Here is a 17997-nt window from a genome sequence, read left to right as displayed (position 1 = left end):
TTTTAAGAGCTTGGAAGTAATACCGCCGTCACGCGAATGTGTTTATGACATTTTAAAGATATTTTATTCATGATGCGAGTCGATAAACAAGAAAGTCAGGATGTCACGTGTACGTTATGAGGGGATTCGGTTATTACACATGGCAACTGTGATGAAGTGAAAAAAACTCACAGGAAGTTGTATAACTTCTTCATTCGCTCCGCAGTCCCGACCCCCTCTCCTCACCCACCCCTCCCTCTGTTATTGTATCAATTTTTACTGCTTATTCAAGCCGATTGATATATATTCCACAATTGCAATGATGTTGTGAATCTCAAGGGATCGTCAACAAACTGCCGTCTCAATCTCAAGGGATCGTCAACAAACTGCCGTCTCCATCTTAAGGGATCGTCAAAAAACTGCCATCCCAGTCGCAAGGCATCGCCAACAAACTGCCGCCTCAATCCCAAGGGACCGTCAACAAACTGCGTCCCAATCTCAAGGGATCGTCAACAACTACCGTCTTAATTTCAAGAGATCGTCAACAAACTGCAGTCTCAATCTCAAGTGATCCTCAAAAATCTGCGTCCCAATATCAAGGGATCGTCAAAAAACTGCGTCCCAATCGCAAGGGATCGTCAACAAACTGCCATCCCAGTCGCAAGGCATCGTCAAAAAACTGCCGTTTCAATCTCCAGGGATCGTTAACAAACTGCCGTCCCAATCTCAAGGGATCGTCCACAAATTGCCGCCTCAATCTCAATGGATCGTCAACAAACTGCGTCCTAATCTCAGGGGATCGTCCACAAACTACCTTCCCAGCCTCGAGGGATCGTCAACAAACTGCCGTCTCAATCTCAAGGGATCTTCAACAAACTGCCGTCTCAATCTCAAGGGATCGTCAACAAACTGCCGTCTCAATCTCAAGTGATTGTCAACAAACTGCCATCCCAGTCGCAAGGCATCGTCAACAAACTACCGTGCCAATCTCAAGGGATCGTCAACAAACTGCCATCCCAGTCACAAGAGATCGTCAACAAACTACTGTCCCAATCTCAAGGGATAGTCAACAAACTGCCATTCCAGTCGCAAGGCATCATCAACAAACTGCCGTCTCAATCTCCAGGGATCGTCAACAAACTGCGTCCCAATCTCAAGGGATCGTCAACAAACTGCCGCCTCAATCTCAAGGTATCGTCTACAAACTGCGTCCCAATCTCAATGGATCGTCAACAAACTGCCGTCCCAACCTCGAGGGATCGTCAACAAACTGCCGTCTCAATTTCAAGGGATCGCCAACAAATTGCCGCCTCAATCTCAAGGGACCGTCAAAAAACTGCGTCCCAATCTCAAGGGATCGTCAACAAGCTACCGTCTTAACCTCAAGGGATCGTCAACAAACTGCCGTCCCAATCTCAAGGGATCGTCAACGATCTATTTATATTGTTTACTCCTGGTCGTACTGCATCATTGCTATAACTATGTATTAAGAAATGTACTTCATTGTGATATAATGGCAGAAATAAACGAAACAAACGAATTGCCATCCCAATACAAAAAAAAATTGCTTCACGAAAACAGTTTTAACGAGCTTTCGTTCAGTCGATATTATTACTTCTAATCGCCCCCATATCACACGTTTTATGAAATGTTTCAGCTGCTCGAGTGGAAATGGAAATTAATTTTGGTTGAGTAAACTTTGCTTGTAACGGCGTATGATTCTCATAACCAGGCAGCGGAAAGTGCACAGGCATGCATCTTTCACATTAGAACCCCGACATATTAAAACAAAATGTCATATACAGGATATAGTATCATATTCCATCGAACCTAATCTTTGCGGTAATAATTTCCACGGCAACTATCTAAACATTCTTCGTGCACGGATTAAGATGGCCTTTCATATATACTTTGGTGTATTGCAATTCGTATATATCTCAACACACTGACGAATATCTCAAGCATGACTGCTCACACTAAACACGCGGTTAAAGGATAATGTCAGATCAGGGGAGTTGTTATGGGAACTCCCTGGTCAGATCTGTCATGACCATGCAGGCATGTATTATTGTCTTAGAAAACAATATTGAATGGTAGTATTATTTCTAAAGCTATTATGATTTTCAATATATTCAACTTTAATAGTTGCTTAGTTTCTTGAGTGATGTTTTAACGGCTAAAATTGATGCTGACGTCGGCTCACCAGTTCAAGTCTAATAGTTCATGTTATCCAACAGACAAGACAGTGTTATCTCAGCAAGGGCGGCGGAGCCGGGGGGCACAGGGGGCACGTGCCCCCCCACACTTTTCCTCAGGTTAAAAATGTGCCCTTTTTCTACATAAAAATTGAGGTGTCTCAAGTTAGCAAGAGGCCAGGGAACCAGAATGAACACTCGGGAAGGGCCGTTTCCAGCCATCTGAGGGGGTTTGTAAAACCAAAAATTTTCTTGTACACTCCGCGCCAACCGATGGTGGCGCTTCGCTCAGATAGTCGTGCATACAACTTTGCAAAACCTGGCTACGCCCCTGACTTTTAATGAATCTCTGTGGGTCAAACTCAAAGCTATTTCGAATGGAAAAAAATTGTTAAGATATTGACAAGAAATAAACTCTAATTCGGAAGATTCCTACATTAGCAACTAGCATGATTTCACTTCATTTTGTCTCAAAATAAAACTTGTTCCTTGTTTCCCAATTTGCACATTGGATATTGCAGTGCTAGTATGCATATTTTCCTTGAGGGGGGGGGGGGGGGGGAGGCGTTGATGGAGTGATGTGTATACGCAAATAAGATAATACAATAAGAGTTATAAAGGGTACTAAATATAAGGCTGCATCAGTCCAATCGAATTTCTGCAAAGTGCCCTTTGATGTCGGTGCCCCCCCCCCCCAGATTAAAAGTGCTTCCGCCGCCCTTGTATCTCAGGCCATGATAGTATTGAGGTGTTGTGTTGCTTCTGACGAAAGGACCTTGGTCTAACGGTCATGTGTGTTAGACTAAATAGTCCAGCCACTTTCATTAATGAGCTTCATGTGTTAAATGGATCATTTCTCAAAAGTCAAAAGTGACATTGAAATACTTGGACGGATACATCATTAATTAATTAGTTAGTTTATGCATTATTAGTTTTGTAACTACTAAAGTCCTTACATTGGCATTTCCGACTAGTAATTCTACTCCAAATACTACTCCATATACTGTTCCAACGGAGCGAAGCCTGTTAGGAAGAGTAAATTTTCATTATATACTGTTCGTACGGAGCCAATCCTGTAAGTATGAGTACAATTTCTCCATACACTGTACGCAAGGAACGGAGCCTGTTAGTAAGAATATATCTATACTCCATATACTGTTCCAAATGAGCGAAGCCTGTTAGGAAGAGTAAATTTTCTCCATATGTTGTTCGTACGGAGCCAATCCTGTAAGTATGAGTAAATTTACTCAATATACTGTTCGCACGGAACGAAGCCAGCTATAAGAGTGAATTTACTCCGCAGACTGTTCGTACGGAGCGAAGCCTAATAGTAGGAGTAAATTTACCCAATATATTGTTCGCACGGAACGAAGCCTTCCACTAAGAGTGAATTTACTCCGCAGACTGTTCGTACGGAGCGAAACCTAATAGTAGGAGTACATTTATTCAATTTATTGTTCGTATGGAGCGAAGCCTGCTACTAAGAGTGAATTTACTCTGTACACTGTTCGTACGGAGCGAATCCTGTTGGTCGGGAAAGAATTTAGTCCGTACACTGTTCGTAAGGAGCGAAGCCGGTTGGTATAGAGTAAATTTCCTCGATGTATTGTTCGTATGGAGCGAAGCCTGATAGTGAGAGTAAATTGACTCAATATATACTGTTCGTACGGGGCGAAGCCTATGTTACTAAGAGTACATTTACTCCGTATCAATTGTTCGTATATATGGAGCGAAGCCTGTTGTTAAGAATAAAACTACTTCGCATACTGTTCGTATGGAGCGAAGCCTGTTAGTAGGTTTAGAAAAGACGATTAAACACGATTAATAGATGTAGGATTAAAAAATATGTCTATGAATTATATAGTAGATGCACATTAACTAGGCCCATGTATGAACTATACGGTGAAGTCTCCCATCCCATGCAGATTCTGAGTAGCCTATATATATTAATGGTATGAGGAATCTGCTTAAACTTTCATGAACGTTTAAACAGTTCCATAACAACTCCCTGGTTTAAGCTTTACACAACCTACATGGGTAGAAACACACAGTCTGCGATAACTGCACTCAATCCGTATCATCGTAAACGACACTGCACCTTTATTTTACAAGAACAATAAACTCACCGTCCTTAAAATGGTTGAGAATTTTCAGCCTATTAAGCTGAAAATGCTTTTAGTGGCTTTTTTTAAAGATATATTTTTCCAACCATTAACATGTAATTGATAACTTCGTACCCGTCATTTCAGAAATTGAGGACTAGTAGATAAAGGTTAAAATCTTCTGAGGGGAGTTTTTGATTTATATTGTTCACACTGAGTGAGTTTAAACGCCTCGAATGATTGAAGTAATGGACAATATTCCACTTAAACCATCAAGAACAAATTGATTGTGGAAAATGTCGATAAAATGAAAAATCACGGAAATAATAAGAAATAGAAATCAAGAATGAACCATCCTTTTAAGGATTAATAATAACGACGAGACCCATCGAAAGAGCAGAATATTAAGTGTTATATAACTGCATGTTTCAGCTTTAAAGCATACCATACATATCCCAAGAACCATATCATATTAAGTGTTATATAACTGCATGTTTCAGCTTTAAAGCATACCATACATATCCCAAGAACCATATCATATTAAGTGTTATATAACTGCATGTTTCAGCTTTAAAGCATACCATACATATCCCAAGAACCATATCATATTAAGTGTTATATAACTGCATGTTTCAGCTTTAAAGCATACCATACATATCCCAAGAACCATATCATATTAAGTGTTATATAACTGCATGTTTCAGCTTTAAAGCATACCATACATATCCCAAGAACCATATCATATTAAGTGTTATATATCCCATACATAGTCGAAGGTAAGAAAGATGCATCTAACATTAGCCTAGTGTAAGTTCAATGTAATTCTTGAATATAATCAACTGTTTCAGTATATATGTTGTATAATGTAACCAGGGTTAGATATAGGCCTAAGCATAGTATTGTGTGAAATATTTTACATTTCCATATAAGTTATATAGAAGTGTCCATTAGTTGGTTTCAATCGCCACAAATATACCAATCGGCGAATAATGGTCTTGGTCGATGGTTAATTGGTCTGATAACCTAAACCCGCTGCACATTCAATCTCTTTAAACTTAATGATTGGAAATTAAAAGATGTAGTAATCGCTCATGACGTCACAGAGATATACCTCTTCAGTCGAAATTAAGACTGAATTTTCAATCAATGCCATGTTTAGATCATGTTCAGATCATGTTAGCAATATATTACCCTAGATGTGGTGCACTGTAGTGCCTCAGGGGGATTGTGTGAATTGTGCACACTTTGTTGTGTGGGTGTGACCATGCAGGGAGTTGTTATGTTTCTATAAGAACTCCCTGGTGTGACAAGTTACCAATGACCAGAGTTCAAGTTGTAAAGTCATGTGAGGGAGCCTTTGCTTTCAACAAGACTGCAAACCATCAATTTTTAACTTTAACTTTTATATAATAATTTGTCAATGCAACAGCAATACATATTAAGTTCACAAATCTTCGTCTAATTTTCAAATTTTTCTTATTGAAAATGAAGAACAAAGGCTTGAGCCGACAAGTATAGCTATTTTACCATTATGAGTTTATCATGCATATAATACGCTAAACGACACCATTCACAACAACAGTGCGCCGATTTAACCAATGTTTCATCTGTTTAATAAACGTATATTTGTCCGCAGATTTCCCAGGTTAAGCTCCATCGATCACAATTGTAAATTTTTCTTTTTACATTCAACCAACACAGATTGTTTCTGACCGTTAAATGTTGGTTTCTTCCTACACAGAAAATTCGATCAGTTTATCATTTTGTCGGTGATTCTCCTCAGCTGTGCGATCGCATACTGAATCTTAATTAAACGCGTCTTAAGTCGCTGCCTCTTTGACTTTTGTGTGGGAGGGAGGCGAGACCATGCATTCTTATTATTTATTTCTTGTAGCTTCGGAAACTGATCTGTGCAGCTGTACACAAATTGAGCGGAAATTGAGCTTCAACCGTGTATTGTTCTCGTATTATCGTAGAATGGCTATTGCATGATAGGTCCGGCATGGGGTAACATACCCAGCAGGGGGTAAACAGACCCGGAAGGGGGTAACAGGTCCGGGAGCGTTTCCGGGACCTGGAGGGTGACAGGCCAGGGGAGGGCGGTCAGGTCCGACAGGGGTTGGGATCTGGGAGGGGTACAGATCCAGAAGAAGGATAGGCCCGGGAGGGGGTACAGGTGCGAGAGAGGGTACAGATCCGAGAGAGGGTCACAGTTCTGGAATGGGTGTCAAGGGAGAGAGTCACATACGATACAAGTAGATTAATTTGCAGCTCATTTTTATCACCTGCGCAATCCAATAAAACAATGCAAAGTAAAAAAAATAATAACAATTACAACAGCAACAGTGTAAAACAAAGTATTTGATCCATTTGCAACTATGTTAATTGTGGAAAAGATTTAAACCGATTCTGTACAATTGCTGCCTCTCGGGATGGTTTTTACGTAAGAGGAACAAACCATGACCATGCATTTTCATTCAGCTGATTGCGCGAAAAGTTGAAGGTTTAAAGTTGAAAAGTTGAAGGTTTACAGTCTTGTATGAGGCTAATGCCTCCTCACACGACTTTACAACGTAACCCCTGGTCATTGGTAACTTGTCACACCCACACACCAAAGTGTGCACAATTCAATCAATCTCTCCTGGGGCACCACAGTGCACCACAACCACGTGTCCCCCGGGGGACTTCCCATAGGATGCAGCCACAAACCGGCGCACGCAACTATATTTACAAGTTACCTCGCAGGTCCCCATTTATACACCTGCGCGAACAACATCTACCGGCCTCTTTCAATTCCGATCAAGTCCGAAGATGAGGTCACCCTCAGTTTCTCTGTTGCTACCGCTTACCTGTCAGCATATATGTTAAAATGATAAAAATGTAAAACCCGAGGTTAGAATCATATTATAATAATACCTGACTGATATTTTGATATTTTTTAATTGTATTCCTAGTTTCCCTTAAGTTAAGTAGATTGAGAAAAATAAATGAGATGAATTTCAATCTGTTAGTTGCTATTAACCAATCAACTTCTGTAACTATATAAATCACGTGATCAGTAAAGTCTATATTTCATTCTGTGTTTTTTTTTTTTTAAATCGGAGATGCTTTCCTCAATACGTCCAATATTACGTCAGTGTGATGTCACTGAGTTATTAGCATATCATCACAATGATCAGGCGAATGTAAGATAGAGAAATGGCCATCTACAGCAGTAGGCCTAAGTTATGAGAAATGGATCAGACAAAAATATGTTTTAAACGTTTTTCTTGACTCATCACTTAAGCAAAACGCTTTATACTGCAATCTAACAACTTGAGATTTCTATCAAATTAAATAAATGAATATCATACTTTAAAACTGAATAGATAATGTCTTTCTGCGTTGAAGTTGAACGAAAAAGAAGTGAGAACCAGTTCAATGCATTTCGTGACCTACATAGGATTTGTCGTTAATTGAGGGCGATCTTTCCAAAATAGAGGAAGAGCCTTTTTTATCTACAGCTCTGTACAAGGGTCATTAATAACTAGGAGAGGTATTCGCTAGCAAATACGGTGTGACCCAAGTTAACGGAATTAATTTCGGGACATGTACCTGCTTGCTCCGGCTTCCTGTGTGACTTGATCAAAACTTCCGGGCACACGGTAAGAAAATGCGGCAGTGTATGATGTCTCAGCTTCGACCTGTTTGAACTAATAATTAAACAAAACAAGGTTCTAGTACTCAGTTAATATATTTCGCATATACATAGACATACTCAACACAAGTAATCCACACAGCTGGATGAAGGGACAGATATTCAGAATGGTTTCCTTGTATACATTTGCGTATAGGTTATATCATATGATTATTATTGTTATTTTGTAAATTGGCAGTGTGGCACAAAGTTAATATATGATAATATATGATATAAAGAGTATATATAAAGTTAATATGTCACATAAAGTTAATATCTAAAGTTAATATATGATATGAGGAGGTGTATGTGTTTATGTTAAATAACGGATGGTTTATCGTCTAACACGTTAGATAGGCTGTATGTTACCGCACCACTCCACGCATATATGTCCAAGGCTCCAGGCATCTTTCAGGGATCAAGCACTTGTCGCATAAAGTAACCCGCACATATAGCGCATATATCAGTCCATGATAATATCAAAATAACATGCACACAATGCACGTGCTTAACCATATGATCGCAAACTTTACCATTATACCGTTCGCTCTGTTCTTTTACAATAGTTAACTGTACTTAACATCGTAAGCTATTTTTATACCAACAAGATGAATAGAGCATGGAGGCCGCAGGTATAGCTACTACGTAGTAATGACGAAAGATGTACATAAATATAGAAGCTATTAAGTGATGTATATACATATAGAAGCTATACAGATGTACGTACAAATAGAAGCTGAATGATGTACATACATATAGAAGCTATGGATGAACATACATATAGAAGGTAAATGATGTACATACATATAGAAGCTACTGATGTATATACATATAGAAGCTGAATGATGTACATACATATAGAAGCTATGGATGAACATACATATAGAAGCTAAATGATGTACATACATATAGGAGCTACTGATGTATATACATATAGAAGCTGAATGATGTACATACATATAGAAGCTATGGATGAACATACATATAGAAGCTAAATGATGTACATACATATAAAAGCTACTGATGTATATACATATAGAAGCTGAATGATGTACACACATAAAGAAGCTAACTGATTTACAAACACATAGAAGCTAACTAATGTATATATATCTATATATATACATACAGTTAAATGATGTACATACATATATAAGATAAATGATGTACATACATATATAGAAGCTAAATGATGAAGCCAACTGTGTGCATGTTGAAAGCAAGCAGAAACAGACGAATATAAGATTTTTGGCATGTAATGACACGTATCTCAACACATATTCATATATATATATATATATATATATATATATATATATATATATATATATATATATATATATATATATATATATATATATATATATATATATATACATATACATATATATATATATATATATATACACACATTAATTACTCAATCTGTTCATATTTAACATGCATCTTGGTGGCTCGAAACACAATTTCCCTTTATTCCACTGACTATTGTGCTGTTGTTTATTTTTTATACCACCCTTAATTCTCTGTTTAGTAGCGTTGTAACTTTCACTGTAGGATTTCAATGATGATTTTACTGTTGCAAAACATGAAACAATTTCACTGAAACTATCGTGGATTCACAACGGTTGCCTTTATGCACACAATATAACTGATATACCATACTAATGATAACCCAGGTCATGCAAACACTACTTGAACACAAGCATCCCTGAGAAGACAGATAATTCGTTATATTTAGCAACTGACTGCAATCAAAAGACAATTGCAAACACTTAATTGGCAAACTATATATATTACTACAGTGATTGTGAATAATTGCATCCTGACACGTTGGAGTTACAACATGTCATTCCATACATGCCGCATCGGCTACAAGCATAACAAGCGCGCAATCCATGGAATTGCAGATCTCATCTCCATCATGACGTGATCTAACATTTAATGTGTAGGGAGATGAGATATTGTACTTCACCCCACACCAGAAATGTCAGGGTGCATTTGTGTCTGTCTGCGGGAGTGCGTGTGTGTCGCGTATGTGTCGCGAAAGTCCGATCAAGTTCAAAGTTGGTGGGTGGGTTGTAAACTCATGCCTGCGTAATGTATGACGTCAAAAGTCAAGAAATCTAACAAATTGTTTTTACCTATTTTCTACTGGTCAACAAGTACGAAAAAAGGCATTAAACCAAAAGATATATGTAGAGAAGGATGAAGTTAACTTTAAAATAGGACAGATTTAGGTGTGTAGAGTCGGAGTCAAAGGTCATTGTAGGTCAAAGATCAAATTTGTTTAAATTGTGCGAAAGAGTGTGTCGCGAATTCCTCCTAGACTGTTATTCCGATCACGTCCAAACTTGATGGGTAGGTGCCTAACCATGTAAAGGTGACCTATGGCGTCAGAAGTCAAAGTTAAATAAACGTAAAAAGTGGTTCTTAGCTATTTCCTGAATGTAGAAAAAAAGTCATTTAAACCACAAGATATGAAGCGTATGATGGGACAATTTTAAAACATACGGTACTTTATGTGGTTGCTAAGGTTCGAGGTCAAATGTCAATTGGGGCCAAAGGTCAATTTGGCGTGAATTTTGCGAAAAAAAGTGTGTCGTGAACTCCTGCTAGACCGTAAGTCCGTTCAAGTTCAAACTAACTGTGGATAAAAGTGGCATACTTTCTAACAAACTTAGGAGGCCAAGAGTTAAGTCATGAAGAAGGTGAGATCTGTGACTCTATATGTATTGCCCTATTGTTTTATGTTGTATCGTATATCTCACCTCGTATTTCACTGTATTGCATGTTATGGCACTCTTTAGTATGCAGTTTTGCCTGTGTTATGCGGTTGTAGCTTGTTCGTCATCTCGTTGTAAATTGTACAATCTCCGTGCTTTGAGTGGGTGTTATAAGGTTTTGGTGGGGGCGTAATGTAGAACATCAAAACAGATTAAATAACATCAATCAAGTATCAATGGTAATAAAACAATGGGTTCTAACAGGCATTTCAAAATGTTAAAGGTTATGTTGATTTTTCAAATGAAAATTTCAGGTAAGTTTTCTGTCGGACTTTTTTTTGAACAATATAATGCAACTGAATTCTTAATTAATGTAAACCCTGCACAACATTGGCGGTTTTCATTTTCGTGTCGCTTGCAGGGCTCAAAAGAAACTTAATTCAACCATGATATCATACAAAAGAATAGCAATAACATCTTGTTATAAAGCTTTCATATACGTGTTTGCTTTCTTTCATTTGTGTCTATAATATTACTTATTTAAGATTTTATTAGTACATATACTTGTTCCATACATGTATATATGTGTGTGTGTGCGCGCGTGTGTGTGTGTGTGTTTGTATTTAAATTACTTTCATATAAGAGCTGTGCAAAATGCAGATTACAAACCCATCGTTCTTCTCAAGAATTTTTGTTTTTCGTTTCTTGGAGTTCATATAACCGGCATTTACCTTTAGGTCCAACACCTGATACCCAGTTGCTGGCATATTATCGGGATTTCCAATCAGCTATAACAATGATGTGGGTACGCTGATGCCACCCTCAGGAATTGTTTATATGTAAAAAAGAGACCGCTTTGCTGTCATGTATTCAATTGAATGCATAATGTAATATATTAATACTGCTGCAACACTGCTGCAGTGTATAGTTCGGTTGATGCATCGTTATTTTGCGCTTTTTCGTTCGATCAACTCTCGCAACTAACTTTGCTCAATTGACAGCGCAGCTTTATATACGTCATGGAGTATCGAGTACTTTGCTTACTAAACGGACAAAAAAACTAAATGAAGCCTTTGATCATTATCTCTTTCGTGCTGAGGTTTCTTCTTTTGTCTTTGGTTACAAGAAACAGGCAGACTTAATGAGCTAGTCATTTTTCTCGTTGTTTACTCTGCAGACGGCGTTCTAATCAACTCGCGATCGTTCTCCTCTACCTTGGAAGATGAAGCTAGCTGCCTCCTCATTAGAATCTCAAGTAGCATTCAACGAGAGTGTTTATGTAAGTTCGTTGAATGAGCCTGCAAGAAGCGGTGATGGTGGAATGGCAGCGGACAACATTGGGATGAAATCGGCGGCGGCCGGTGAAACTCTTCTGGTGACAATTTGTGTCGTGTGCTGTTTCGTTATCTGTAAAAGTTCATACGACATCGTGAGGAAATGGCGAGGCAAGTTAGACGTTTACATTATCGGTTCGGGTCCCGTTGGACTGACAGCCGCCATCCTAGCGGCTCAGAGCAACGTCGCCTCGAAAATCGTTATGTACGAGGAACGGACAAGGGCCCAGTTAATGGGTCGATCCCATCAGATCATGCTCGATGGTCGTTCTGTCAGCTTTATGAGAAAACTGGGTGTCGATTTCGATAACCTCGAAGGTTGTTGGGAGAAAGACCGATTTTACACTAGGATTGGTATTTTCCAGGACTACCTGTTGAGTGTTCTACAGCAGAGGTCATCTCCCGAGATTCATGTTCATCTAGGTACTAAGGTGAGTTTACATTTTTTTTTTCAAACCAGCCAATTTTAAAGTTACCAAAAAGTTTTGCAGTTTTGCTATTTCTAAGGAACAATTTCCCATTTTAGCCAAATAGATGTCTTACGCTCTCCATGGAGGATTTAAATATTCATTTGATCGTATAGATGCAGGATACTACAAAGTTCCGGGAAAAATTTCTGTCTATAATTCACTGTATTCAAATTGAAGCTTTAATGGTTCTACAACATTATTATTATTATTTTTTATAAAACTATGCGTTTGATTAGCAACTACCATACTCTTGAATGGAGTGAAATGTATACCTTACGCTACACACCATTATGTGAGGTACGTTTCACATACTGTTTGGTATGTGATCGTTGGGTATAACACAATCACTGTGTGGGCGATGATAATTCCCACAACAGGCTGTTGAGCCTACAAGTGGCTTGTGACCTTTACATGCACATACATTTTGCTCTCGTAGGCATCGTTACAAGACAGCAATTACCAAATCCAATTTCTTATGAATCTTTAGTTTTCGCTCCTTTTAGGAGAAAAGTCCCCAAATTCTCAATTAATTGCTATTTTGTTGAATAATTTGTGATTTCCAATGATTTCTTCCAGGGAATCCACACGTTACCATAGTCCCCGTATGTTAATATCATAGTTAAAAGTATTAACATGTTCAGGGAAGAGTAGAAGTGTTTTATTTAAATATCTAGGACATGGTGTTATAAAGAAATGTCGGATTGTAGTTTTCTGTTGGTTTCAAGAGATATGCTTTCTATTGTACACAATATGCATATTCATCAGAAGAGAAGGCACTCTCTTAGTGCTTTGCTCTTCAAAGACGATCACGCTAAGTAATATGCATAGTGTTTGACAGATGTTGACAATATCAGCTTAGGATGTTGTGGTTCATCAAGCGCCGATTCTGGAAAGAATGAAAGTTGTAAAAATGAACGGAAGTGAGTTTGGAAAGCACAGAATGATATAACGGTATAAGTATACTGTAGAGAAGTATAACAACTCAGGATATGGTGATTACACATGCAAGGCTTGAAAGAATAGAAAACACTGCAATTTACTTTAGTTCATTCATTGCATATGTTGTATGGAAAGCATGCAAAGAATAGAAAGCACTGCAAGTTACTTTAGTTCATTCATTGCATATGTTGTATGAAAGGCATGGACAGAATAGAAAGCAATGCAATTTACAGCAAGTATGTAAGTATGAGAAGTATGCAAGTATGCAAGTATGCAAGTATGAGAAGTATGCAAGTATGCATAATGTGAAAGAACAAATCCCCAGCATCAAGTCAGCATACATGATTTACGTATAGCTTGCCTTAATGTTTCATCGTGTAAGCGGTCTGCAGCACTGCATGGCGTCATGAATGCTAGCTGGATGTATATATGACGTGTGAGTTGTGAAATAAACCTTCAATGCAGTATACCCTGTAGTAATCACCTCACTGTTATCACTACCCTGGATAATATATGAGTGCGGGTCCCAATTCTGACATTGCATCGCTATAGGCGCTATTGAGGGTGTGGATGCAAGTCCCTCAACTCACAGGAAGATCTCTAATCTTGAATTCACTGGCAATATTTCGGTCAAGTATTAACCGATCATGCATCTAACCATGGACAATATGTCATCATGTACGCAAGTTGTTTGAATCTATCTGCTTAAAATATTATTATCCCCTTTCCTAATCAAATTCACGTGCTATAAATAAGATGAGATATATGTTTATTCTGTTGAGCTATAGCTGAAGGAAACGCGTGATCCTTGATATATATATATATATATATATATATATATATATATATATATATATATATATATATATATATATATATATATATTATATTTCATCTTGACTTCCCTTCCGTTTTTGCAGTACGGCTGCCTTATTAATTTTCAAACGTTATACGTAACAGATTCCCAGGCCATATATACGCTCACTGTCAATAAATTATGCTTATGGAAAGAATACGCTCCACTTATGTGCTATTCATATGTAATATATATAAGTACAACACAGCCATAATCATGATCTCAACAAGTATAACTATAATCAACACAAATTTTGTGTCATTATAAAATTTAAATTTGTTTTCCTCACGCCAAAATGAAATATATATTATAAACTTCAACAACTTCTCTTGCAATTAATTATAATGGTTAAAAAAAAAAAGAATAAAAACATCACATGTTTTCTTTTTCTTGCTAGTACTTTGCTTCTGTTGTCAATATGAAAAAGTATTATGAAAACTAATTGATTTCAATATTTAGCAACTTCTGTTGCAATGAAACATATAAAGGCCTAATGGTACACAAAAAAAGCAGAAGAATTATAAAAATCGCATGTTTTCCTTTTGTTTTTGCTTGATAGCTTTTAGTTCACACATTGCTTTTGTTGTAAATGTGAAATATATATCAAGCTAATCGATTTCAATATAACGTACACTTCAGATTCAGATTCTCTTTATTGCATCCCAAGCTGGGCAATTGATTGCTCACAATATAAAACATACGTACAGTACATAAAATACACAAATACACAAATATACAAAATATAGAAGACTTTCAAATACTAAGACATAAGACAAAGCTGGCAAGATACGTAAAAACGATAAAATACAATTACTTGTAACTGATGTTATGGTATAATGATAATAACGTGTAGAAAACAAATATATACCTTCAATATACTAACGTCATGTGTAAGTACTCTGCTTGTTATGGATGCTAATCAGCAAATGGCTTAAATCTAGGTTCGTGCATCCAATATAAAAATAATTTTCAATATAATTTTCAATATAATTTTCAATTTCCAATATAAAAAAAAGGAATTTCCTTTCATGAATGCGCTGGTATCTTCGTAATAACTGTGAACGCTAAACTACTTGTAGTTATAAACAATACATTATAAAACACAACAAAAAACAAACAAATTAATTATTTTTGGTATTTGTATTCATCTTAGGCTGATAACACCTGATCCCCCAGCCTGTATATAATACATAAGGTATGACAACCCATTTCACTTCTGTGAAGGGTTGAAAACAGATAAGTGACATTTACATCAGAGAATATGTGATAAAAACTAGTACGTGTGTCGTTTATCACATTCGTTTGTATATCCACTTGTATCCTGCAGCCCACGCAGTTGGCGTCACTTAGATGGTTTATGTATCCTTGAGACTAAAGCAACGATTAACCTTTTGGTAAAATGTGCAAAAGTATATTCATGCTTGTTTGGAAAAGCTAACATTTCAGAGCCTCTTCTTTGCTTTCCAGGTATAAGGTAAGGGCACAATAAATACTTTAGCACCTACACCTATACAAAGAAACACATCACACACACCATAGAAGACCTTCATATAACCGTGAAATGAGCAAAAATTTAATTAGCTGAATGCAATCATTCTCTGCACAAGGGATACTTTCTATTTACTTGTTAGTCGATACAATCTTCTTTGCATTAACGTATAGTGATGGCAACACTGGAGTTGTATGTTACGTAGAAAATAGAGCGCGTCGTTACCACAAGGCCATATAAACTGGTCACACTAAGTCTATATATGTTAACAAGCCAACCAATTATATATCATTGTTATAGTTTACAATGATTTTTGTCCGTTACTTCTATGAATGAAATGCTGTTAAATTATGTGATCAAGCCGCGATCAAAATTTGACTACGAACGGTTCTTCTTCATATTATAAGAGATATTATTAATGTGAAAGAAAGTTAGATAAATTCCGCAATGACAGTGTAATGAGACAGTTATGTTTTCAGCTTTATTCGAGAACGGCATTCAATAACAGAGTTGCAAATCCCACATAAACCTGTTATACGTCATGCACTTGTTACATATTAGTGGGCTTAAGGGATAACATCAGATTAAGGACACAGAACCTCTTCAGCAGACAACTTAATCAAAGCGCAATCATGCTCGGGGCTACATGATTTTATATCCAAATGAATTGTGTCAAAAATCGAGTTCTTTTAACACAAAAAAGGGGTAATAACAAGTATATGCAAGTATATGCATATTCACAAATTCCCAGAGTCGGGACTAAATTTCTTCCTGTGTGTCTACTTTTGTTGCCCCTAGTATAGTTATCACCCAAATCTGGCCTCTGTCAGATTTCTTCGGAACTGCTTAACACTGATTCAGAAGAACTACGAATGCTGCAATGCGCTCATTGGCTTATATGTGTCTATATAAGAGCTTCCTATAGTTTGTTGAGGGAACGGTATACAAACCAATCAACATGGTCAAAAGTGTGAAACCATATAATGCACGTAGCCCACCATGGTCAGGGTGTGAGACTATAGCATACAAACAGATCACCGTGGTCAGGGTTTGGGGCCAAAGCATACAAACAGATCACCGTGGTCAAGGTTATAGCCATAGCATACAAACAGGTCACCATGGTCAGGGTGTGAAGCCATATCATACAAACAGGTCACCATGGTCAGGGAATGAGGCAATAGCATACAAACAGATCACCATGTTCAGGGTGTGAGGCCATAGCATACAAACAGATCACCGTGGTCAGGGTGTGAAGCCATAGCATACAAACAGATCACCGTGGTTAGGCTGTATAACCATAGCATACAAACATATCACCATGGTCAAAACTGTGAAGCCATATCATGCAAGCAGGATACATTGGTCAGGATGTGAGGCCATAGCATACAAACAAATCACCGTGGGAGGGTGTAAGACCATAGCCTTTAGTTAGATCTCTATGGTCAGGCCATTGAACGATTGTACAGCAGGAAGGCATCTCACCATGACTAGTATTATGTATCGAAACATTTGGTACATAAGAGTTTGGTTCAAATGTTGCTCAATTATATCTAAACTAATGGCTAAAGGAAACGAAACAGTTCAGAAGTCAAAAGTATGACATAACTTTTAGTTTAGAGTCATATTTCATTAGTGATTGGTAAAGTAATGACAGGGTTTGCTGGAAAGTTGTCTTAATGACGTCGTGGAGCTCTCGGAGTCGCTTTTCTTGCAGTAATTCAACAGAGATACCTACCTGTTCGAGGAGGTTGTGGTGACGAAGTGTGTTTGTATGTCTCTGACAATTTGGTTGCGTGTGTCTGAACGTGTGACGCCTTAGCTTGTACACTCCATAACTCAAAAAGTAAAAAATAAATCAATGGAGTTACTTCATAGTTGTATGTGGATCCACCTCATTAAGTACAATGGTCCAATTGTTTTATGTGCTGCTCAAAATTCCTTTGAGGTCAACAAGAGGTCAAAGTCTGGCACAATGTAAACACGATGACTACAAAAGTAATACTGTGATTTTGCCCTCATACTTGGTACGTGGATCCACCTTATTTAATTACAAAGATACCATTGTTTTATGAGCAGCTCAGAAGTTCTTTGAGGTCAACAAGAGGTCAAAGTCTGGGGAAAAATCCAAGCATAAAGCTTGATATGAACTTCCTATATGCTATTTGGCTTCACCTTATTATTTAGTACAATATTTCTAAGGAGTGTTAGCTCAGTGTTTAACGCCGGTGCCT

At 37.6% G+C, this 17997-nt stretch overlaps 1 protein-coding gene and 1 long non-coding RNA gene across 4 annotated transcripts in view; one reads left to right on the top strand and one right to left on the bottom strand.

Moving 5' to 3' along the window:
- The window catches only part of LOC139965607 (uncharacterized), a 60068-nt gene that overhangs the window by 19042 nt on the left and 23029 nt on the right, over positions 1-17997 (top strand). For 2 of the 3 annotated variants that reach the window (XM_071968150.1, XM_071968148.1), the window contains one exon: positions 11856-12443. In XM_071968150.1, the coding sequence (XP_071824251.1) occupies positions 11901-12443 (543 nt within the window). In that variant the 5' untranslated portion in view covers positions 11856-11900. Of the gene's footprint in view, positions 1-11516; positions 12444-17997 lie in introns of those variants that run through there. The other variant, XM_071968149.1, reaches the window with a different exon arrangement.
- Positions 7039-17771, bottom strand: LOC139965609 (uncharacterized). The gene is made up of 3 exons (XR_011792344.1): positions 17502-17771; positions 7871-7968; positions 7039-7125 (listed from the first exon to the last, which is right to left on the bottom strand). It is a non-coding gene; the product is annotated as an uncharacterized lncRNA (long non-coding RNA).

The sequence above is a fragment of the Apostichopus japonicus genome, chromosome 3, assembly GCF_037975245.1.
Source record: "Apostichopus japonicus isolate 1M-3 chromosome 3, ASM3797524v1, whole genome shotgun sequence".
Classification (NCBI taxonomy): Eukaryota; Metazoa; Echinodermata; class Holothuroidea; order Aspidochirotida; family Stichopodidae; genus Apostichopus; species Apostichopus japonicus.
Note: the sequence above shows the minus strand (reverse complement) of the source record. Positions and strands in the feature narration are given on the sequence as shown.